The sequence below is a fragment of the Balaenoptera physalus genome, assembly GCF_965194825.1.
Source record: "Balaenoptera physalus genome assembly, chromosome: 4".
Taxonomy (NCBI): Eukaryota; Metazoa; Chordata; class Mammalia; order Artiodactyla; family Balaenopteridae; genus Balaenoptera; species Balaenoptera physalus.
In genome coordinates this window covers 19054106-19078164 of record NC_138891.1, presented here as the reverse complement: position 1 = coordinate 19078164, position 24059 = coordinate 19054106, and the positions used below count along the sequence as shown (strand labels likewise).

Below are 24059 nucleotides of genomic sequence, written 5' to 3'. Positions count from 1 at the left end.
AGTGCAATAAAGCAAAGTGTAATAAAATGAGGTACATCTGTACTTGAAGAAGGAAGGATACAATACTAAAATGCTTGTTTATCAAATAAGTACAATTTAGTATTTCCTCTTGATGCCTGGTTGGCACCTGAGTTTTGTGAGCTAGAGCTCTGTTTCTTAAAATGGAAAGTTCTATGAAAACTGACATATAGAATGAACCTTTTCTTAAGATGTATACTACTAGTCACAGATATACCAAATATCAGAAGCAAAATTCTAAGTATTTATTTAAGATTTGTACTTTGCTACATCTAAAAGGCTAAGGGCTTATTAAAAAAATCCACAGTGTCTGAGAAGACATTTAAGAACAGAACAGGGACAATCTTATGAGAGAAGAATGAATCAGTGTATCTTGGTGCTTGGTTAAGAATATTAAATCAGCAGGAAACAGGTTCTAAGTTTACTACTGATCAAAATGAAGTAAGAAGGGTAATATCATGTAATAGGTAATTTTTTGTTTTCTGACAAAAGAAAGCACACAAAATTCACCTGCAGAGAAAATACCTTTTCTAGAACTAAATTCCAGAAAAGGTTTTATGAATCCTTGAAAACACTGGCAAGTTAGAAACATCATTTTCATCCTTGGTTGTTTATAAATACTGTAAAATGAGAATTTATAAAGGCGTATATACATTCTCTTTCAAATAAACTTTACATAGAAGTGGTTCCTATTCAGTTCATCATCAGAAAATAAGCATCACTATAAAGACTCACCCATTCATCAAAACTAAGACTCTAATTTCTTACTTACCTCCAAACCCCTTCTCCTAAACCTGGTTTCTAAATAAAAAATTAGTATCTCCACTCATTTCTACTTAAAAATTCTTGGCCCTTTCAAGAGGACTTGATTAGATACAGAATTTAAGAAATGGGAACTCCCCATAACGAGTGAGCACAATTTAACTCTTGCCTTCTTCAAAATAGTAAAGTCAACATCCATAGAAACACTCACCCTGGTCATTGTATCGAGACAGATCGGCCTGGCTGATGTAGAGGTCATGATCACTATCTAGTTCCCAGAATTTACAATAAATAACATAGAAGTGTTCATAGGAGAAATAATCTGTGATTTGGTTTATATCTTCCTCTTCTTCCAAAAGCGCTAGAGTCTGAAATGGTATGAATAGAAGGATTAATTTATTTATAAAATACGAAGACCCAGCTTTAGCCATTATATAGATTCTAGTTAATTTTTATTCTAAACTGAATTAAAAATTTTGGTTTTGGTACCAAACCAGGAAATTTAGTAGGCAACCTCATCCTACCTTTTAATCAGTTGATCAACCTATAAGCATTTACGTGCTCTGTAATATTCTTAGCAAAGACTTAGATGCTACAGAGGATTTAAAAGCAGGGAAAGGGAAGAGCTATCACCAAGGGGACTGCAGCCTATCAGAGGTCCCCAGACTAGCAAGCACAGAACAATCGGACAACAGACTTTTAATTACATGGCCATAAACTCACATTGCTTTTAACTTTTCAAAGTTATGAAGACTGATCTTCTATCTATTCTATTATGAAGAGTGGGCATCCACATGCAGGGTTTGGTTTTGTAATGGCATCAAGTTTACCATAAAGGTGACTTATTTATACCATTGTGATAGTGTGGGATAGCCTGGCATAGAAGGCATGGAGGGTAGAGCTGCAGGGCCCTGAGCTGGAAATAAGCCTGGGTCTCCCCTGACTCACTGTGTGCCCCTAGGGAAAACACCAGAAACGGTGATTTTTAAGCCCAGAATTCTTGTAATAAGCCAAATTATCATGTAAGTGGGCAGATAAATGAAGATGTTTTTAGAAAGAGTCAGAAAAAAGATAAACCATAAGGAAACTTAGGAAATAGAAAAAACAAAGTGAGATGACAGAAATAAGACCAGATATATCAACAGTCACAACAAAGGTAAATGAGCTAAATCTCCCTATTAAAAGATTTTCAGAGAATAAAACCCAAACCCAAAAAGCAGATTTAGGTATATGCTGTCCATCAGAGAGAAGTCCGAAGTAAAATTTAAAAGGAAGGTTAAAACATGTACTAGCTAAATCTTAAAAAGAAAATAAAATGGAATTTTGGATTTCCAGTATTTACATTTTAGAAAATAATTTTTATCAAAGTAATACACTTGTATTATGAAATAGTCATCTTTCTTGTAATGTTTTTCACCTTGAATTCCAAATTATGGTAAAAGCCACTCAATGAAAGATTTTGCAGCCAGTAAAAATTATAAGGTCTATATAGAAACAAAGGAAAATCATGACATGGTAAGTGCAAAATACAGGATATAAGATTGTACACATTAAGAACTATATTAAATTCTAAAATCCAAATATGCATATGAATGAGACTAGACGAACACATACAAGAATATTAGTTTAATTAGGGTGGTAAAATATGCTTTTTCTTCTGTTTTCCGAACTTGCTTGTAATTTTTTTTTATAAAATGCTCTTTAATGTGTATAAAGCAGAATATGTACAATAAAACAAATATCTTGAGAAGCAGGGAGCTCTCATTTTCATCTACTAGACTGTCATAAAATGAAAAAAATGAATAACTTCTGCTGTTGGTGAGTATGTAAATTTAAGTATGAACTAGTGCAGGCGTTTAGTAGGGTAACTTGGCAGGATCTATCAAATTAAAAATGCACATGCCACCTGATCCAGGATTTTCCCTCCAGTACTCTATTTTAGAGAAATTCTTACTCATATACACACAAGAGGAAAGTATAAGGATGTTCACTGCATTATTGTAATAGGGAGATAATGAAAGCGACTTGAACATCTTCAGTAGAGAAGTATGTAATTACAGTACAGCCATGCCACAGATTACACAATAGTTAAAAGAATGAGATAGATTTATACGAATGGAAATGAAAAAACATCAAGACATACACTGTTAAGTTAAAAAAAGTTAACAGAATAATAAGTATGGTCTCACATATTAAAAAAAATTCAAAAAAGCAGCCACACAGAATAAAACTATATACTCCACACATACAATATGTACTCCACACACACACACACACACACACACACACACACAGATACACACACACATATACAGAGGAATAAAACCACAGATAATATGGGTTCCCTCTGGTAAAGGGAGTGAAATGGCAGGGTGAAGAGATAGTGACTTCTGCTTATTATTCTATATATGTTTATGTTATTTGAATATTTTATGAGCATACCTTCATGTACTAAGAGGAAGACTAAGGAGAGGGGTAGGGGAGAAAATAGAGGGACGCAGAACACTTGAGTTCTAGTTCCAGTTCAGCCACTTATTTTGCTGTGTGATCGTATCCAACTCATTCAACCATATGAATTTTATCATCAGTAAAAAAATATGGATTATAATAATGATCTAGAAATATAAACTCTAATGTGCTTCAGGAATGTGAGGGATTATTATCATTTTTAAAAAATTAATTTAATTTTGGCTGCATTGGGTCTCTGTTGCTGCACGTGGGCTTTCTCTAGTTGTGGGTAGTGGGGGCGACTCTTTGTTGCAGTGCGTGGGCTTCTCTTGCTGCGGAACACAGGCTCTAGGTGTGCGGGCTTCAGTAGTTGTGGCTCACGGGGCTCTAGAGCTCAGGCTCAGTAGTTGTGGTGCACGGGCTTAGTTGCTCTGTGGCATGTGGGATACTCCCGGACCAGGGCTCAAACCCGTGTACCCTGCATTGGCAGGCAGATTCTTAACCACTGTGCCACCAGGGAAGCCCCTATCATTCTTAAGGTGTAAGGCCTTTTTAATGGAATTCTTGCCATCTCAACCCATACCACATTACCTCTTGAGAGCCCAGGCAGACACCAGGTATTCAGTAAATATTAATAATGACCGTGATGATGACTTTTCATTTATTAGAATAAAAAGCGTTTGCATATTTATTATGGATTGCTAATTTTGCCAAGTCTTCATTACTTTGTCTGTCCCAGATGAAGATGGGAAAAAACAGAGTGTAAATAAGGTTGTATTATTTGCTTAAGCTTCACTTAGTATGATTTATTTAAAATAAAATATTTCATTTCCTTTCCAGTGTGACCAATTCTACTTTCTTTAGGTTAACAGAAGAGCTTGAACAATCAGGCATGAAGATTGCCTCGGTTAAAGGCTCCCACTAGTGGTCAATACTTTCTCATTTGGTAAAATAAATAAAATAATTGAATGAAATGCATTCTTTCTTAAAAGGAATTTTTAGTATTTTTCTCTAGCAGGAGATGGATATAGAGTCACTGCTAAAAGGAACAAGTTGAAATTCCTCCATCTCTTTTGCAAGGCTCTTCCCAACCTGGCCCTGTCTCACCCCTCAGGCCTCATCACTTGTCACTCTCCTTGGAGCCTGTGGCCACTTAAGACTGTTCTGCAGTTCCTGAACGGGACACTTTCATGCTTCTGGGCCTTTGCTTATGCTTCTTCCTCTATCTGGAATCCCCTTTTCTTTTGATTTCTTTATCTTGGTAAACTCCTGATATCTCTAAGGTCAAGATCACATGCCAGTCCTACTGTGAAGCCTTCACTGCATGTTTATGATACATTTCTGTGGAATTTTTCAAGTCAGGTGTGGCTGTGTGTGCCCTTTTCTCTTTTGCTCCACAGTGCATGCCCTGATGCGAAAATCTCTTGTTATTCATCTTTGTTCCCCCAACACATTCCAGGTATCTGATAACTGCTTAATGACTGAAAGTAGTGACAGGGCTTTGCACATAATAAGCACTCAAATATTTGTTAAATGAAGTAAGATTATTATTTAAATTGCTCCTTATATATGAATTTCAATGAGAGGCATACTTGCAAAAAGTTGCTTTTTCTTATCTCTGTTGCAGTAATTTTTCCACTCCAAGATCTGTTGACTGTGTAGAATATTCTCTGAATAACCTGGTTCCAAAAGGAAAACAAAACCAAATAAAAACATTAAAGATATCTATTACTTTATCAAAGGCCATCTTATGAACATTCTTTGAACTAAGCTAAGTTTTGGCCTTTTGATTATATCAAGTGTAATTTCTAGTAAAAATTAATACTATATTAAAAAAAAGTCTACATCCATACAGTTTGCATCTGCCCTTATAATTCTAAGAATAAAAAAATTCTTTGCTCACAAGTCTGCATTTCCCAGGTGCCTACATGTCACTTTCATTTTTACCTCTCATATAGTGATTCAAGTAGTGCTTATTAGGCTAGATGTTTCTGGAAGGCATATGAGGTGGGAAATCTGCACTGGGGTGGCTTAACAATTACTGGGTCAGAAGAATGGCTGCCAACATGGTATGATTCAAGAGGACATATTCTGGTTATCCTTTTCCATTGGAGTTTTGAAGACTTCTGAACTCTCTCTGGAAACTCAGATACATCTGGGATAATTTATATCCCAAGTCCTTATTTAGGCATGAACAGTTTTGTTACTAACTAGTGTTTTATTAAGTTTAACAAAGGTGAAACTCTGGAGAAGACCCTGGACAAGATGGGAGAGAAGGAGGATGGGTAGCAAAGGTGTCTGAAATTGAGAATGTATGTGCTGTTGTGTAGGGGACGACTCGAGAAGGAAGACAGGCTGCAGTCCTGGGGGTAGGAGGCCACAGTGCATTCTTAACAATTTTACCTGGGGTTATTCCCACCCATTTAATTTGCACTTGACCTATTAAGGTTTTTTTCTTTTTTTTTCTTTTCTTCTTTGAAAGGAAGCAAGGGTGAGAAGAGCAATTAAACAGCTTTTTTGGTACTTTGGCTTTAGTTTTGATTATCTAATGATATGCAAATCCTGTATCCTTGGTGGTTTTTATCATAGAAGAGGTTAGATCCCTTTTTTAGGCTATTTTTAGTGCAAGAAGAACAAAAAAGAGAAGACATTTGGACATCTATCCTAAGAGTAGGCCTAATGAGGAACCAAACCACTATTCTGCTTCTGGATTCTTTATCAAAGAGAGTGATTCCCAAAAATAACAGGAAAAAACTAGCCTCAGGATGAAGGTCCAGACTTCTGCTGCCCAGCATTCCTCACCCCATCTCTGCTACCAGTGCTAACTCCTCCTGATCCTTCAGAATCTAGCTCAGTTACCAACTCCATAGGAAGCCCCAGCACAGGGACTTGGGTAGAGCTGTCTGTCCTCTGTGCTCCTGATGTCACCTGAGTCTCCTTCGGTCATCCTGTGGTTATAGTCTAAACACAGGTACACCTGATTGTCATCACCTCCAAATTCTAAGGAACCTGATCTCTTTTCACCTGCATCCCAGTGCCTGATATGTTGCTCTGCCTATATCATCAGGTGGTCAATAACTGCATGATAATTTTAAGAACTGAGGTATAATTAACATACATTATATTAGTTTTTGGTGTACAACATAATGATTTGATATTTGTATATATTGTGAAATAATCGCCACAATAAGTCTAGTGAACATCCATTTCCACAGTTACAGAATTTTTCTTTCTTGTGATGAGAACTTTTAAGATTTACTTTCTTAGTAACTTTCAAATATTCAGTACAGTATTATGAACTACAGTCACCATGCTGTAAATTACATCCCCATGACTAATTTATTTTACAACTGGAAGTTTATACCTTTTGATTCCCTTCACCCATTTTGCCCTCTCCCCACCCCCTGCCTCTGGCAGCTCCCAATCTGTTCTCTGTGTTTGTGAGCCTTCTTTTATTTTTTTTTTTTTAAAGATTTATATCCTACAGTATTTGTCTTTCTCTGACTTATTTCACTTAGCATAATGCCCTCAAGGTCCATCCATGGTGTTGCAAATGGCAAGATTTCACTCTTTTTTTATGGCTGAGCAATATTCCATTGTATTCCACATCTTCTTTATCCATTCATCTGTGGATGAACACTTAGGTTGCTTCCATTTATTGGCTATTGTAAATAATGACACAGTAACACAGGGGTGCATGTATCTTTTCAAGTTACTGTTTCCGTTTCCTTTGGATAAATACCCAGAAGCGGAATTGCTGGATCATACAGTAATTCTATTTTAATTTTTTTGAGGTACCTCCATTGGCTGCACCAATTTACATTCCCACCAAGAATGCACATGGGTTCCCTTTTTTCCACATCCTTGTTATTTCTTGTCTTTTTGATGATAGCCATTCTAACAAGTGTGAGGTGATATCTCACTTTAGTTTTGATTTGAATTTCCCTGATTAGTAATGTTGAACATCTTTTCATGTACCTGTTGGCCATCTGTATATCTTCTTTGGAAAATTGCTTGATAAATTAATGAGATTGGAAAGCTATGTAACAAAGAGTTTCATGTTATATTTGTGATAGAGGCATATGGGTTGGATTCATAGCTAATTGAATAAATCTATCCAGAGTTCTGAACAGCAGATGGATGCTAACCTAGGAAAGTTCTCTAATTAATATTTTACATAAAATCAGTACTGTTGTCTATGATTTATAGATAGATTGCATATAAGATGTACAGGAAATATAAAATAGGGGACTGTATACAAAATCATTGTGAAAGATACTACTAACGTAGTTGTGTTTACTCTTGAGGAAAAAATAAGACTACAGTATAGATGTAACCATGATCTGAATGGTTATCAGGTGGAAGAAGAAGTTGATTTGTTTTGTACTGCATCAGAGGGTAGAACTAGAACTGGAACTACTAGAATTACTGGATAGAAATGCCCTTACTGGTTAGAAATGCTTCAATGTAAACAAGAGTTTCCTAACATTAGCCTTATGAAGCAATGGGTTGTATGAAGTAGTGAGGTTTCTTCTCACCACAATTATTTAGGCAGAAGCACACAGGATTCCCGTGTTAGGTGGGAGCTGGGACTAGCTGGTGTCTACAACTTCTCTACTGGCCCCAGTCACTCAGACTCTGAGTGAGGTGCTTCAGGGCAGAGAATGTGTTTTACTCAACACTGTATTTTTAGCACTAGCTTCACAAAAGTTCCTATAAAAAAGATGGAGGATTTTAGGCCAGAAATTATATATATGAAAATAAAAATTAAGAATATCTTTTATCATAGTTCCATGTCTTCTCTCTCAAGTTAAAGTCAATTTTAATACATATTATTACACCAAACTTTTCTTTGTTGCGCATTATTAGTCTTTTGTCCTTATTTCTTGATTTTGAATGTAAATTTATCTTAAAGTCTAAGTTTCCTGTCTATCTAAATTTTGTATTTATATACCCCTCAAATATTTTATATTACTTATGGAGGTACTATATAACACTTAAAATTATAAAACTTTAATCTGTAATTTTATTTTATTCTTTTCTTCATCTTTTGTTCTTTTGACAGAATTTTTAAAATTCATAAACATTTTGAATGTTAAGTAATTTCCTATTTTTTAGCTTCTGCTAACCTACTTGTCTCATACTGTAATAAAATGTACCTGTATTCCATTTTTCCATAGCCTAAATCTCCTTATTCAGTGGCCCCTTACATCAGCACATTTATTGGTTTCCACACAACTGATTCAGCATTTTAGCTTATCGAGGTAGGGGTACCATCTAGTGGTGAGAGCATGTAACTGCTGGTTCTACATTAATTACAGTTGTTTTTTTCCCCCTAACTTTTTTGGTCTACCAGTTTTAGGTTTTTAAAAAGAAATTAACCAAAAATTTAAAAATATCAAACAAAATGTAAAAATTAATAATAGTAAGAATAACTGTTTACTATCAGTGAGAGACATGAAATTTGATAATTTTTCACCAAGGGATCTCTAGTCAACTTGACAATTTGAATCATAAGTCAGTTCTTTTTCTTTATATCTATTGAATTGGAAACCTCTAATTCACAATTAGAGGTCACCAGGAATAGAAGTATGTGTTTTGTGGTTCTGTCAGAGTTTTTGATAAGCAGATCAAACGCAGACACAGAAATTACAGAGAGATTGCTCTTTGTGGATGACTTTAATGCAGATGAACAACTCAATGCTGGAAGCCTGGCTCTTCTATTACGCAGTGTGTGAGTGTGTGTGTGTGTGTGTGTGTGTGTGTGTGTGTGTGTGTGTATGTGTGTGAATGGGTTCCTGATCCACTCTAGTTACTATGGCTCTGAAAAGTATTTCTTCATGGTCTCCTGCAGAACTTGGACTTAAACAAAACTATCTAATAAAAATGATTTCTTTCTCTGTCAAGAGGAAACGTTCTCAAGGGGAAAGAGTTAAGCTATTAGTGATGAGCAGTTTCCACCAGTTTAGCCATTTTAGGAAATATCACTACCTTGTCCTCAACAATGAAAATCCTGACATTTCAGCCTGGAGTGATAGATTCAGGCCAATCAAGACACTGAATACACCACTAAGACACCATCTGAGCAAGCCACAGAAATATCTTTACTGCCAGCACCAATATCACAAAAAAGTATTTTCAATCTTATCACTTATTTTAAAACCTCACATGAGTACCTCTTTCCTCAAAAGTCATCATATGCCAGTAAGGATAAGCAGAGTCTTATTCACTGGCAATTTCTTTGCATGGTATGCAAACCTGCAAACTCAAGGGCTACAATTTGCTGGTATTTCCAATTCTCATTTTCATTCGATATCAAGAGGCTTATTTCTCACTTGCCAACTCTTCTCTGGAAATAAAGGAGAACGTGGAGTGACTCTGGGTATAATCTCTTATTTAGGTAGTGATGTCCTTTTTTGCTATATGTAAATTTGGTGTTCTGCCTTTCCATTCTAAAACAACTGACAAAATAGTTAACTAAACAAATAAAAAAGTCTTTTCCTGTAGCACAGGTTTTCAGTGATAAATGGAAAATAAAAGTTGCCTAACTTTTCTTCATTGTATATGTGCCACACATAAGCTAATATTTGAGTCATACACAGTGTGAGCAGTTTCTTCCAACTGTAAAGTGAAATAACTAAATAACTCTACCATGCAAACAAAATATGTTAATTGTCCTATACTGTATGCCACTGAGATTATATATTCAATAGGGTCATATGATAAATTAATTTTGCTTTTTTTGAGATATCTGTCATTAATTCTGAGGCTGACCTTTGTAAGTTTCTTGGCAATACTGTTATCTTTGCCATGAGCAGGGTAGAGAATGACACTTCTCTAATTTGGTTACTTCTATGCCATTAGCAACAAAATTAATTTCATACTAGAAAGCTTATTTTATATATTTTTATAGAAAAATTCACTGTACTCTGAAATAATGTAAAACTTCCAGTGATAGTAGAGTGTTGTGGTTAACAGGAAAAATAACTTCTGAGATAGTCTTGGATGACAGTGACATCTTATGGTTCAAATAAAGTCTTATAAAGTTTTATGACAGAAGAGAACCAATGTAAAAGCAAATAATGAAGTTCCTACAGTAGAAAAAGAATGGTAGTATTCTGTAACTCAACAGAAACCAACAAGTCCATAGCCAACAAAAAGTGCCCTAAGAATGAGAAGGCCTTCCTCAGAGGAGACTGCCCTATTTACCAGGGGATCAGAGCCAGAGGCAGGGATCATCTCCCCCAGGTATGGCTGTGAATGTGAGGTGTGCCCTGAGGTTGGTTCATCTGTGGAGTTCTCCCAAAGATAATCTGGAAGCTAGGGCAGAGAATGCCTGGTGTGGCTGCAGTGTGAGCTGTAGGCCTGTGTGCTCTCACTCATACTGCATGCCCTGCCTGTGACTGATCAAATGAGGCTGTGCATGAGAAATAAGGAATGAGAACACCCCACAAAATAGGAAATTGTGATCATGTTATTTTAAATTCTTACATGATTTGTTTTCTGATTACACACAATCTATTTTTCATTATCATTTCAGTTCTAACTTTGAGGGACTATAGATACATCTTTTTTTGGAAAAGGCTGTTGAAAATTCTTTTCAGTATTATTTGCAAATGCTAAAGATCAACTCGGTATCAATATTAATGATACAGCAAAAGGTATACCTCACAATACCAGACAGAATGAGCATATCACTTAAATTTTATATACAAGAGACCTCTTAAGCTCTGGACATATATAAGAAGGCAAATAGATAGAAGTAATTAATTCAATTTTACTTCCTTCCATTTAAAATAATCATTATAGCCCATTTTGCGTAAAGATCTGAAAGCCCGGATACTAGATAATTACAAAAAGGAGACTTATAGAGTTAAATTAAGACAAAAAGGGATTCGGCCTACCGTGGTGATGTAGCGGGAGTGGAATTCTGGAGCATCTTTCAGGAACGTGAGGCCAGGATGCGTATCTACCACATCCTGAAAAAGAACAAAACCAAACTAAATTAACAAACATACCAAAAATACCCCCAAGACACCTACAGAATTTTTTTCCCTCTTGTAGAATACTTGCCAGTTGAGCAAACTTGCTGTTTCAGAATATTGAACAATGTACTTAAAATGTAATTAGTACTTTATTAAATTCAAATATTTCACAAGCATACTTATGTGTGTTTTTGATATGCACAGTATATGGCAATAAAAAGTTAAAATTTTAATTTAGCAATATTTGGTGATTTATGAATCAAATGTCTTACAGGTACATACTGTAATTCTAACATGCATGTCCGGGAAATTCATCCCACAGATCTTGGTAGGGATTGCTAAGTGAAATTTACACAGAAAGGATGATAGACACAAGCCCACTAGAACGATTCTTTCTCAAACTACAGACATGGGAAATTTTTGGGAAAAAAAATAGCCTTGTAGCCAAATAGCTTTAAATCTATGTTAAGTTGTATGAACCAGCTTATGTTCATCAAAATAACTATGTTGACAAATTTGTTTTCCAATTTAGGATTTTATTTATTTTAAAATCTGATACATTGTTCTCATGGAAGACTATTAGAATATTAAATTCTTGAAATACTGTTTTTATTTTCTAATTAGGTTTTAAAAGCACTTTGAATGAGCCTAGAGAACCTAATGGAGATAATTACTGTTAATTTAATAACCAGAGGCAACAGCAATGCTAACATAGATATAATCTATTAATTGGCTAGTCATGAATGGACAGACATCAGTTATATCTCTTTCCTTTGTTTCTTCAGAGCAGTTAGCTATTCATACCTACCAATACAGTCTAAAACCAATGGACCTAACTATTTCTTTGAATTTTATTTGGAAATAATTTTAGACTTACAGAAAATTGCAAAAATTTTATAGAGAGATTTCCTACATCTTTCTCCCAGCTTCCCATAATGGTAACAACTTACAAACCATAGTACAATTATCAAAACTAGGAAATGAACATTGATGTAATACTAACCTACAGACCTTATTCAAAAATTTCCAGCTTTTCCCCTAATATGTTTTTTCTGTTCCAGGATCCTAACTGCATTAGTTCTTGTGTCTCATTGGTCTCTCCCAATCTGTGGCAGTTCTTCAGTCTTTCCTTTTATTTCATGATTCTGACACTTTATGAGTTCTGGTTAGTTTATTCCGTAGAATGTCTCTCAATGTGGCATTGTCTGGTATTTCCTCATCATTAAAGTTACACACTTTTAATGGGTATACCACAGAAGTGATGTTGTGTCCTTTTCAGTCTTACAAGGAGTCTGTGATGCTGATATGTCTTACAACTTGTGTTAATTTTTGAACACACTTGGTTAAAGTGGTAACCGCTGGGTTGCCACCATAAATTTATTATTACCCATTAATAACTGATAAATATCATGGGGGAGATACTTTACGACTCTGCCAACATCCTGTTTCTCTGCAAACTTGTGCCCACAGATTTCAGCAGCCATTGATGGAAACTGATTGTGGCATTTATATAGTGGTGTTTACCTTATTTATTTATTTACTTATTTAACATCTTTATTGGAGTATAATTGCTTTACAATGGTGTGTTAGTTTCTGCTTTATAACAAAGTGAATTAGCTATACATAAACATATATCCCCGTATCTCTTCCCTCTTGCATCTTCCTCCCACCCTCCCTATCCCACCCCTCTAGGTGGTCACAAAGCACCGAGCTGATCTCCCTGTGCTATGCAGCTGCTTCCCACTAGCTATCTATTTTACATTTGGTAGTATATTTAAGTCCATGCCACTCTCTCACTTCATCCCAGCTTACCCTTCCCCCTTCCAGTGTCCTCAAGTCCATTCTCTACATCTGCGTCTTTATTCCTGTCCTGCCCCTAGGTTCTTCAGAACCATTTTTTTTTTTAAGATTCCATATATATGTGTTAGCATACGGTATTTGTTTTTCTCTTTCTGACTTACTTCACTCTGTATGACAGACTCTAGGTCCATCCACCTCACTACAAATAACTCAATTTCATTTCTTTTTATGGCTGAGTAATATTCCATTGTATATATGTGCCACATCTTCTTTATCCATTCATCCGATGATGGACACTTAGGTTGCTTCCATGTCCTGGCTATTGTAAATAGAGCTGCAATGAACATTTTGGTACATGACTCTTTTTGAATTATGGTTTTCTCAGGGTATATGCCCAGTAGTGGGATTGCTGGGTCGTATGGTAGTTCTATTTTTAGTTTTTTAAGGAACCTCCATACTGTTCTCCATAGTGGCTGTATCAATTTACATTCCCACCAACAGTGCAGGAGGGTTCCCTTTTCTCTGCACCCTCTCCAGCATTTATTGTTTGTAGATTTTTTGATGATGGCCATTCTGACCAGTGTGACATGATACCTCATTGTAGTTTTGATTTGCATTTCTCTAACAATTAATGATGTTGAGCATTCTTTCATGTGTCTGTTGGCAATCTGTATATCTTCTTTGGAGAAATGTCTATTTAGGTGTTCTGCCCATTTTTGGATTGGGTTCTTTGTTTTTTTGTTATTGAGCTGCATGAGCTGCTTGTAAATCTTGGAGGTTAATCCTTTGTCAGTTGCTTCATTTGCAAATATTTTCTCCCATTCTGACGGTTGTCTTTTGGTCTTGTTTATGGTATCCTTTGCTGTGCAATGCAAAAGCTTTTAAGTTTCATTAGGTCCCATTTGTTTGTGTTTTTATTTCCATTTCTCTAGGAGCTGGGTCAAAAAGGATCTTGCTGTGATTTATGTCATAGAGTGTTCTGCCTATGTTTTCCTCTAAGAGTTTGATAGTGTCTGGCCTTACACTTAGGTCTTTAATCCATTTTGAGTTTATTTTTGTGTATGGTGTCAGGGAGTGTTCTAATTTCATACTTTTACATGTACCTGTCCAATTTTCCCAGCACCACTTATTGAAGAGGCTGTCTTCTCTCCACTGTGTATGCTTGCCTCCTTTATCAAAGATAAGGTGACCATATGTGCATGGGTTTATCTCTGAGCTTTCTATCCTGTTCCATTGATCTATATTTCTGTTTTTGTGCCAGTACCAAAGTGTCTTGATTACTGTAGCTTTGTAATATAGTCTGAAGTCAGGGAGCCTGATTCCTCCAGCTCCATTTTTCATTCTCAAGATTGCTTTGGCTATTCGGGGTCTTTTGTGTTTCCATACAAATTGTGAACTTTTTTGTTCTAGTTCTGTGAAAAATGCCAGTGGTAGTTTGATAGGGATTGCATTGAATCTGTAGATTGCTTTGTGTAGTAGAGTCATTTTCACAATGTTGATTCTTCCAATCCAAGAACATGGTATATCTCTCCATCTACTTGTATCATCTTTAATTTCTTTCATCAGTGTCCTATAATTTTCTGCATACAGGTCTTTTGTCTCCTTAGGTAGGTTTATTCCTAGATATTTTATTCTTTTTGTTGCAATAGTAAATGGGAGTGTTTCCATAATTTCTCTTTCAGATTTTTCATCATTAGTGTATAGGAACTGCAACTTTACCATATTCATTAATTAGCTCTAGCAGTTTTCTGGTGGCAGTTTTAGGATTCTCTATGTATAGTATCATGTCATCTGCAAACAGTGACAGCTTTACTTCTTTTCCGATTTGGATTCCTTTTATTTCTTTTTCTTCTCTGACTGCTGTTCCTAACACTTCCAAAACTATGTTGAGTAATAGTGGTGAGAGTGGGCAACCTTGTCTTGTTCCTGATCTTAATGGAAATGGTTTCAGTTTTTCACCATTCAGGACAATGTTGGCTGTGGGTTTGTCATATATGGCCTTTATTATGTTGAGGAAAGTTCCCTCTATGCCTACTTTCTGCAGGGCTTTTATCATAAATGGGTGTTGAATTTTGTCGAAAGCTTTCTCTGCATCTATTGAGATGATCATATGGTTTTTCTCCTTCAATTTGTTAATATGATGTATATCACGTTGATTGATTTGCATATATTGAAGAAGCCTTGCATTCCTGGAATAAACCCCACTTGATCATGGTGTATAATCCTTTTAATGTGCTGTTGGATTCTGTTTGCTAGTATTTTGTTGAGGATTTTTGCATCTATGTTCATCAGTGATATTGGTCTGTAGTTTTCTTTCTTTATGACATCTTTGTCTGGTTTTGGTATCAGGGTGATGGTGGCCTCGTAGAATGAGTTGGGGAGTGTTCCTCCCTCTGCAATATTTTCGAAGAGTTTGAGAAGGATAGGTGTTAGCTCTTCTCTAAATGTTTGATAGAATTCGCCTGTGAAGCCATCTGGTCCCGGGCTTTTGTTTGTTGGAAGATTTTTAATCACAGTCTCAATTTCAGTGCTTGTGGATGGTCTGTTTATATTTTCTATTTCTTCCTGGTTCAGTCTCGGAAGGTTGTGCTTTTCTAAGAATTTGTCCATTTTTTCCAGTTTGTCCATTTTATTGGCATATAGTTGCTTGTAGTAATCTCTCATGATCTTTTGTATTTCTGCAGTGTCAGTTGTTACTTCTCCTTTTTCATTTCTATTTCTATTGATTTGAGTCCTCTCCCTCTTTTTCTTGGTGAGTCTGGCTAATGGTTTATCAATTTTGTTTATCTTCTCAAAGAACCAGCTTTTAGTTTTATTGATCTTCGCTATTGTTTTCTTTGTTTCTATTTCATTTATTTCTGCTCTGAACTTTTTTTCTTTCCTTCTACTAATTTTGGGTTTTGTCTGTTCTTCTTTCTCTAGTTCCTTTAGGTGTAAGGTTAGTTTATTTGAGATTTTTATTGTTTCTTGAGGTAGGATTGTATTGCTATAAAATTCCCTCTTAGAACTGCTTTTGCTGCATCCCATAGGTTTTGGATCATCATGTTTTTGTTGTCATTTGTCTCTAGGTTTTTTAAAATTTCCTCTTTGATTTCTACAGTGATCTCTTGGTTATTTAGTAACGTATTGTTTAGCCTTCATGTGTTTGTGATTTTTTACATTTGTTTTCCCTGTAACTGATTTCTAATCTCATAGTGTTGTGGTCAGAAAAGATGCTTGATATGATTTCAACTTTCTTAAATTTACTGAGGCTTGATTTGTGACCCAAGATGTGATCTATCCTGGAGAATGTTCCGTGTGCACTTGAGAAGAAAGTGTAATCTGCTGTTTTCTGATAGAATGGTCTATAAATATCAATTAAATCTATCTGGTCTATTGTGTCATTTAAAGCTTGTGTTTCCTTATTAATTTTCTGTTTGGATGATCTGTCCATTGGTGTAAGTGAGGTGTTAAAGTCTCCCACTATTATTGTGTTACTGTCAATTTTCTCTTTTATAGCTGTTAGCAGTTGCCTTATGTATCGAGGTGCTCCTATGTTGGGTGCATATATATTTATAATTGTTATATCTTCTTCTTGGATTGATCCCTTGATCATTATGTAGTGTCCTTCCTTGTCTTTTGTAACATTCTTTATTTTAAAGTCTATTTTATCTGATACGAGTATTGCTACTCCAGCTTTCTTTTGATTTCCATTTGCATGGAATATCTTTTTCCATCCCCTCACTCTCAGTCTGTATTTGTCCCTAGGTCTGAAGTCGGTCTCTTGTAGACAGCATATATATGGGTCTGGTTTTTGTATCCATTCAGCCAGTCTGCGTCTTTTGGTGGTAGCATTTAATCCATTTACATTTAAGGTAACTATCAATATGTATGATTCTATTACCATTTTCTTAATTGTTTTGGGTTTGTTATTGTAGGTCTTTTCCTTCTCTTGTGTTTCCTGCCTAGAGAAGTTCCTTTAGCATTTGTTGTAAAGCTGTTTGGTGCTGCTGAATTCTCTTAACTTTTGCTTGTCTGTAAAGGTTTTAATTTCTCCATTGAATCTGAATGAGATCCTTGTTGGGTAGAGTAATCTTGCTTGTAGGTTTTTCTCTTTCATCACTTTAACTATGTCCTGCCACTCCCTTCTGGCTTGCAGAGTTTCTGCTGAAAGATCAGCTGTTAACCTTATTGGGATTCCCTTATATATTATTTGTCGTCTTTCCGTTGCTGCTTTTAATATTTTTTCTTTGTATTTAATTTTTGATAGTTTGATTAATATGTGTCTTGGCGTGTTTCTTCTTGGATTTATCCTGTATGGGACTCTCTGCGCTTCCTGGACTTGATTAACTATTTCCTTTCCCATATTAGGGAAGTTTTCAACTATAATCTCTCCTAATATTTTCTCAGTTCCTTTCTCTTTTTCTTCTTTTTCTGGGACCCCTATAATTCGAATGTTGGTGCGTTTAATGTTGTCCCAGAGGTCTCTGAGACTGTCCTCAATTCTTTTCATTATTTTTTCTTTATTCTGCTCTGCAGTAGTTATTTCCACTATTTTATCTTCCAGGTCACATATCCGTTCTTCTGCCTCAGTTATTCTGCTATTGATTCATTCTAGAGAATTTTAAATTTCATTTATTGTATTGTTCATCATTGTTTCTTTACTCTTTAGTTCTTCTAGGTCCTTGTTAAACATTTCTTGTATTTTCTCCATTCTATTTCCAAGATTTTGGATCATGTTTACTATCATTACTCTGAATTCTTTTTCGGGTAGACTGCCTATTTCCTCTTCATTTATTTGGTCTGGTGGGTTTTTACCTTGCTCATTCATCTGCTGTGTGTTTTTCTGCCTTCTCATTTTGCTTAGTTTACTGTGTTTGGGGTCTCCTTTTCGCAGGCTGCAGGTTCGTAGTTCCTGTTGTTTTTGGTGTCTGCCCCCAGTGGCTAAGGTTGGTTCAGTGGGTTGTGTAGGCTTCCTGGTGGCGGGGACTAGTGCCCGTGTTCTGCTGGATGAGGCTGGATCTTGTCTTTCTGGTGGGCAGGTCCATGTCCAGTGGTGTGTTTTGGCACGTCTGTAACCTTATTATGATTTTAGGCAGCCTCTGTGCTAATGGGTGGGGTTGTGTTCCTGTCTTGCTAGTTGTTTGGCATAGGGTGTCCAGCACTGTAGCTTGCTGGTCGTTGAGTGGAGCTGGGTCTTAGTGTTGAGATGGAGATCTCTGGGCGAGCTTTCGCCATTTGATATTATGTGGAGCTGGGAGATCTCTGGTGGACCAATGTCCTGAACTTGGCTCTCCCACCTCAGAGGCACAGGCCTGACACCTGGCCAGAGCACCAAGATCCTGTCAGACACACAGCTCAGAAGAAAAGGGAGAAAAAAAGAAGAAAAGAAAGAGAAAAAAAAGAAATACAATAAAATAAAGTTATTAAAATAAAAAATAATTATTAAAAATAAAAAAATTAAAAATAAATAAAAAAAAGGAAAACAGAAGGAAGAGAGCAACCAAACCAAAAAACAAATCCACCAATGATAACAAGTGCTAAAAACTATACTAAAAAAAAAAAAACAGAACAAAACAAAAAACGGACAGACAGAACCCTAGGACAAATGGTAAAAGCAAAGCTATACAGACAAAATCACACAGAAGCATACACATACACTCAAAAAAAGAAAAAAAGGAAAAAATATATATATCGTTGCTCCCAAAGTCCACCACCTCAATTTTGGGGTGATTCATTGTTTATTCACGTATTCCACAGATGCAGGGTACATCAAGTTGATTGTGGAGATTTAATCCGCTGCTCCTGAGGCTGCTGGGAGAAATTTCCCTTTCTCTTCTTTGTTTGCACAGCTCCTGGGGTTCAGCTTTGGATCTGCCCCACCTCTGCGTGTAGGTCGCCTGAGGGCGTCTGTTCCTGCCCAGACAGGACAGGGTTAAAAGTAGCAGCTGATTAGGGGGCTCTGGCTCACTCAGGCTTGGGGGAGGAAGGGGAACGGAATGCGGGGAGAGCCTGCGGCAACAGAGGCCAGAATGACGTTGCAACAGCCTGAGGCGCACCGTGTGTTCTCCCGGGGAAGTTGTCTCTCCATCACGGGACCCTGGCAGTGGCGGGCTGCACAGGCTTCCGGGAGGGGAGGGGTGGACAGTGACCTGTGCTTGCACACAGGCTTCTTGGTGGCGGCAGCAGCAGCCCTAGCATCTCATGCCCGTCTCTGGGGTCCGTGCTGATAGCTGCAGCTTGCGCCTGTTTCTGGCACTCGTCTGGGTGGTGCTCTGAATCCCCTCTCCTCGTGCACCCCGAAACAATGGTCTCTTGCCTCTTAGGCAGTTCCAGACTTTTTCCCGGACCTCCTCCTGGCTAGCTGTGGCGCACTAGCCCTCTCAGGCTGTGTTCATGCAACCAACCCCAGTCCTCTCCCTGGGATCTGACCTCCGAAGCCAGAGCCTCAGATCCCAGCCCCCACCCATCCCAGCGGGTGAGCAGACAAGCCTCTCAGGCTGGTGAGTGCTGGTCGGCAGCAATCTTCTGTGCGGGAATCTCTCTGCTTTGCCCTCTGCACCCCTGTTGCTGCGCTCTCCTCTGTGGCTCCGAAGCTTCCCCCCTACCCACCCCCCGTTTCCACGAGTGAAGGGGCTTCCTAGTGTGTGGAAACTTTTCAACCTTCACAGCTCCCTCCCACTGGTGCAGGTCCCGTCCCTATTCTTTCCTCTCTGTTTTTTCTTTTGCCCTACCCAGGTACGTGGGGAGTTTCTTGCCTTTTGGGAGGTCTGAGGTTTTCTGCCAGCATTCAGTAGGTATTCTGTAGGAGTTGTTCCATATGTAGATGTATGTCTGATGTATTTGTGGGGAGGAAAGTGATCTCCACGTCTTACTCTTCTGCCATCTTGAAGGTCTCCCCCTACCTAATTTATATAGTGGTGTTTACTTTGTTTTTTCCCTCATTCCCTCTACATTTATTAACTGAAATTCTTCTATAAGGAAGAGCTGTCCTTTCTCTCCAGTATACTTGTTTGTTCAATTTATGAGCTAGCTTTGGCTCCTGTGTCCTCTTGACATGCCCCATCCTTTTGTAAGCACTTCTATATTTTTTGGTATCACAAGATGGTCCAGTCTCATCTTATATTTTCCATGCTCCAGCCCTAGAATCAACCTTTTCTCCAAGCAGCCCTGATTCCTTTTACTGCAGAATGGTATTGAGAAACCAAATCTGGGGGCTGCTTGTTACTACTAGGGTGTCATTGCTAGTGGACCCTCTTGGCAGACAGAACTAGATATATACATATGTATGTATATCAGTCCATGCATACACATATATTTCTTTCTCTTTCTATGTGTGAATATTAAAAACTATGTAATCATACAGATAACTGATTTCAATTCAATACCGCAAGGTTCATTCTTGACTTCCCCCTTTCCTTTGTAACTTTAACAGACTTTCCAACACGTACCCCATTGAGAAAGTAATTTACTAACTAGACTATAGTATTTGTGTACAGTACCTTTTGTCTTTAGTCTTAAGAGTATCCAGTTAAAATATTGTTTCCAAGGTTACTTAGGTTAGCTCTTTCCTTATCTGCCTTTATCCTCTTTAATGTGGTTGTGTTATCCATGTGTAAAACATTTCAGTTCATTTGTTACTGTTTATATTCTATTTTGGGTTTCTTGCCTACAGGTCTTGGTTGATTATAATTCATTATTTATTGCAGGGAGAGTATGCAAAACATTACTATGGTTCTAAGAGTCAAATCTAACGTAAAACTGACATCTTAATAATATCAAGTCTTCCCATCCATAAAGAAGACAATCTCTCCATTTATATAAATCTTAATTTCTCTCAGCAATGTTTTACTGTTTTCAGTACACATGTCTTGCACATCTAGTGTCAGATCTGCCTCTAAGTATTTGATATTTTTGGGTAGTATTATAAATGGTATTTAAAAGATTTCAATTTCCAATTATTTGTTGCTAGTATATAGAAAGAAAATTGAGTTTTGTACATTGATAATGTAACTGTAACCTTGCTAAACTCACTTATTAAATACAGCTTTAAAGTGATTGGCTCAAGATGGTGGAGTAGAAGGACGTGCACTCACTCCCTCTTGCAAGAGTGCTGGAATCACAACTAACTGCTGAACAATCATCCAGAGGAAGACACTGGAACTCACCAAAAATGATATCCCACATCCAAAGACAAAGGAGAAGCCGCAGTGAGACAGTAGGAGGGGCACAATCACAATAAAATCAAATCCCATAACTGCTGGGTGGGTGACTCACAAACTGGAGAACAATTATACCACAGAAGTCCACCCACTGGAGTTAAGGTTCTGAGCCCCACGTCAGGCTTCCCAACCTGGGGGTCCGGCAACGGGAGGAGGAATTCCCAGAGAATCAGACTTTTCAGCCTAGAGGGATTTGATTCCAGGACTTCGACAGGACTGGGGGAAACAGACTCCACTCCTGGAGGGCACACACAAAGTAGTGTGCACATGAGGACCCAGGGGGAAGGAGCAGTGACCCCACAGGAGACTGAATCAGACCCACCTGCTAGTGTTGGAGGGTCTCTTGCAGAGGTGGGAGGTGGCTGTGGCTCACTGCGGGGACAAGGACACTGGCAGCAGAAGTTCTGGGGAGTACTCCTTGGCATGAGCCCTCCCAGAGTCCGCCATTAGCCCCACCAAAGAGGCTGTAGCCTCCAGTGCTGGGTTGCCTCAGGCCAAACAACCAACAGGGAGGGAACTCAGCCCTACCCATCAGCAGACAAGCAGATTAAAGTTTTACTGAGCTCTGCCCAGTAGAGCAACACCCAGCTCTACCAACCAACAGTCCCTCCCAACAGGAAGCTTGCATAAGCCTCTTAGATAGCCTCATCCACCAGAAGGCAGACAGCAGAAGCAAGAAGAACTACAATACTGCAGCCTGTGGAACGAAAACCACATTCACAGAAAGATAGACAAAATGAAAAGGCAGAGGACTATGTAACAGATACAGGAACCAGATAAAACCCCAGAAAAACAACTAAAAGAAGTGAAGATACGCAACCTTCCAGAAAAAGAATTCAGAATAATGATAGTGAAGATGATCCAAGACCTCAGAAAAAGAATGGAGGCAAAGACTGAGAAGATGCAAGAAATGATTAACAAACACCTAGAAGAATTAAAGAACAAACAAACAGATGAACAATACAATAACTGAAATGGAAGTTACACTAGAAGGAATCAATAGCAGAATAACTGAGGCAGAAGAACAGATAAGTGACTGGAAGACAGAATGGTGGAATTCACTGCTGCGGAACAGAATAAAGAAAAAAGAATGAAAAGAAATGAAGACAGCCTAAGAGACCTCTGGGACAACATTAAACGCAACAACATTCGCATTATAGGGGTCCCAGAAGGAGAAGAGAGAGAGAAAGGACCAGAGAAAATATTTGAAGAGATTATAGTTGAAAACTTCCATAACACGGGAAAGGAAATAGCCACCCAAGTCCAGGCAGCGTGGAGAGTCCCAGGCAGGATAAACCCAAGGGGAAACACGCCGAGACACACAGTAATCAAACTGACAAAAATTAAAGACAAACAAAAATTATTAAAAGCAACAAGGGAAAAATAACATACAAGGGAACGCCCATAAGGTTAACAGCTGATTTCTCAGCAGAAACTCTACAAGCCAGAAGGGACTGGCACCATATATTTAAAGCGATGAAAGGGAAGAACCTACAACCAAGATTACTCTAGCTGGCAAGGATCTCATTCAGATTCGACAGAGAAATCAAAAGCTTTACAGACAAGCAAAAGCTAAGAGAATTCAGCACCACCAAACCAGCTCTACAACAAATACTACAGGAATTTCTCTAAATGGGAAACACAAGAGAAGAAAAGAACCTACAAAAACAAACCCATAACAATTAAGAAAATGGTCATAGGAACATACATATCGATAATTACCTTAAACGTGAATGGATTAAATGCTCCAACCAAAAGACACAGGCTCACTGAATGGATACAAAAACAAGATCCACATATATGCTGTCTACAAGAGACCCACTTCAGACCTAGGGACACATACAGACAGAAAGTGAAGGGATGGAAAAAGATATTCCATGCAAATGGAAATCAAAAGAAAGCTGGAGTAGCAATACTCGTATCAGATAAAATAGACTTTAAAATAAAGACTATTACAAAAGACAAGGAAGGACACTACATAATGATCAAGGGATCAATCCAAGAAGAAGATATAACAATTATAAATATTTATGCACCCAACATAGGAGCACCTCAATACATAAGGCAAATACTAACAGCTATAAAAGAGGAAATCGACAGTAACACAGTAATAGTGGGGAACTTTAACACCTCACTTACACCAATGGACAGATCATCCAGACAGAAAATTAATAAGGAAACACAAGTTTAAATGACAAAATAGACCAGATAGATTTAATTGATATTTATAGACCATTCCATCAGAAAACAGCAGATTACACTTTCTTCTCAAGTGCACATGGAACATTCTCTAGGATAGATCACATCTTGGGTCAGAAATCAAGCCTCGATTAATTTCAGGAAACTGAAATCATATCAAGCATCTTTTCCGACGACAACGCCATTAGATTAGAAATCAATTACAGGGAAAAAAACCATAAAAAACACAAACACATGGAGGCTAAACAATACGTTGCTAAATAACCAAGAGATCACTGAAGAAATCAAAGAGGAAATCAAAAAAAACCCAGAGAGAAATGATAGCAAAAACACAGCGATCCAAAACCTATGGGATGCAGCAAAAGCAGTTCTAAGAGGGAAGTTTATAGCAATACAATCCTACCTCAAGAAACAATAAAAATCTCAAATAAACTAACCTTACACCTAAAGGAACTAGAGAAAGAAGAACAAACAAAACCCAAAATTAGCAGGAGAGAAATCATAAAGTTCAGAGCAGAAATAAATGAAATAAAAACAAAGAAACAAAAGCAAAGATCAATAAAAACTAAAAGCTGGTTCTTTAAGAAGATAAACAAAATTGATAAACCATTAGCCAGACTCATCAAGAAAAAGAGGGAGAGGACTC

At 37.4% G+C, this 24059-nt stretch overlaps 1 protein-coding gene across 5 annotated transcripts in view; it reads right to left on the bottom strand.

Annotated features, from left to right (window-relative positions):
* Nucleotides 1-24059, bottom strand: part of PPP2R3A (protein phosphatase 2 regulatory subunit B''alpha) — a 207649-nt gene that overhangs the window by 71533 nt on the left and 112057 nt on the right. For all 5 annotated transcript variants that reach the window (XM_082459169.1, XM_082459168.1, XM_082459172.1 and 2 more), the window contains 3 exons: nt 11133-11207; nt 4821-4907; nt 992-1148 (listed from right to left, as the gene is read on the bottom strand). In XM_082459169.1, the coding sequence (XP_082315295.1) occupies nt 992-1148; nt 4821-4907; nt 11133-11207 (319 nt within the window). The remainder of the gene's footprint in view (nt 1-991; nt 1149-4820; nt 4908-11132; nt 11208-24059) is intronic.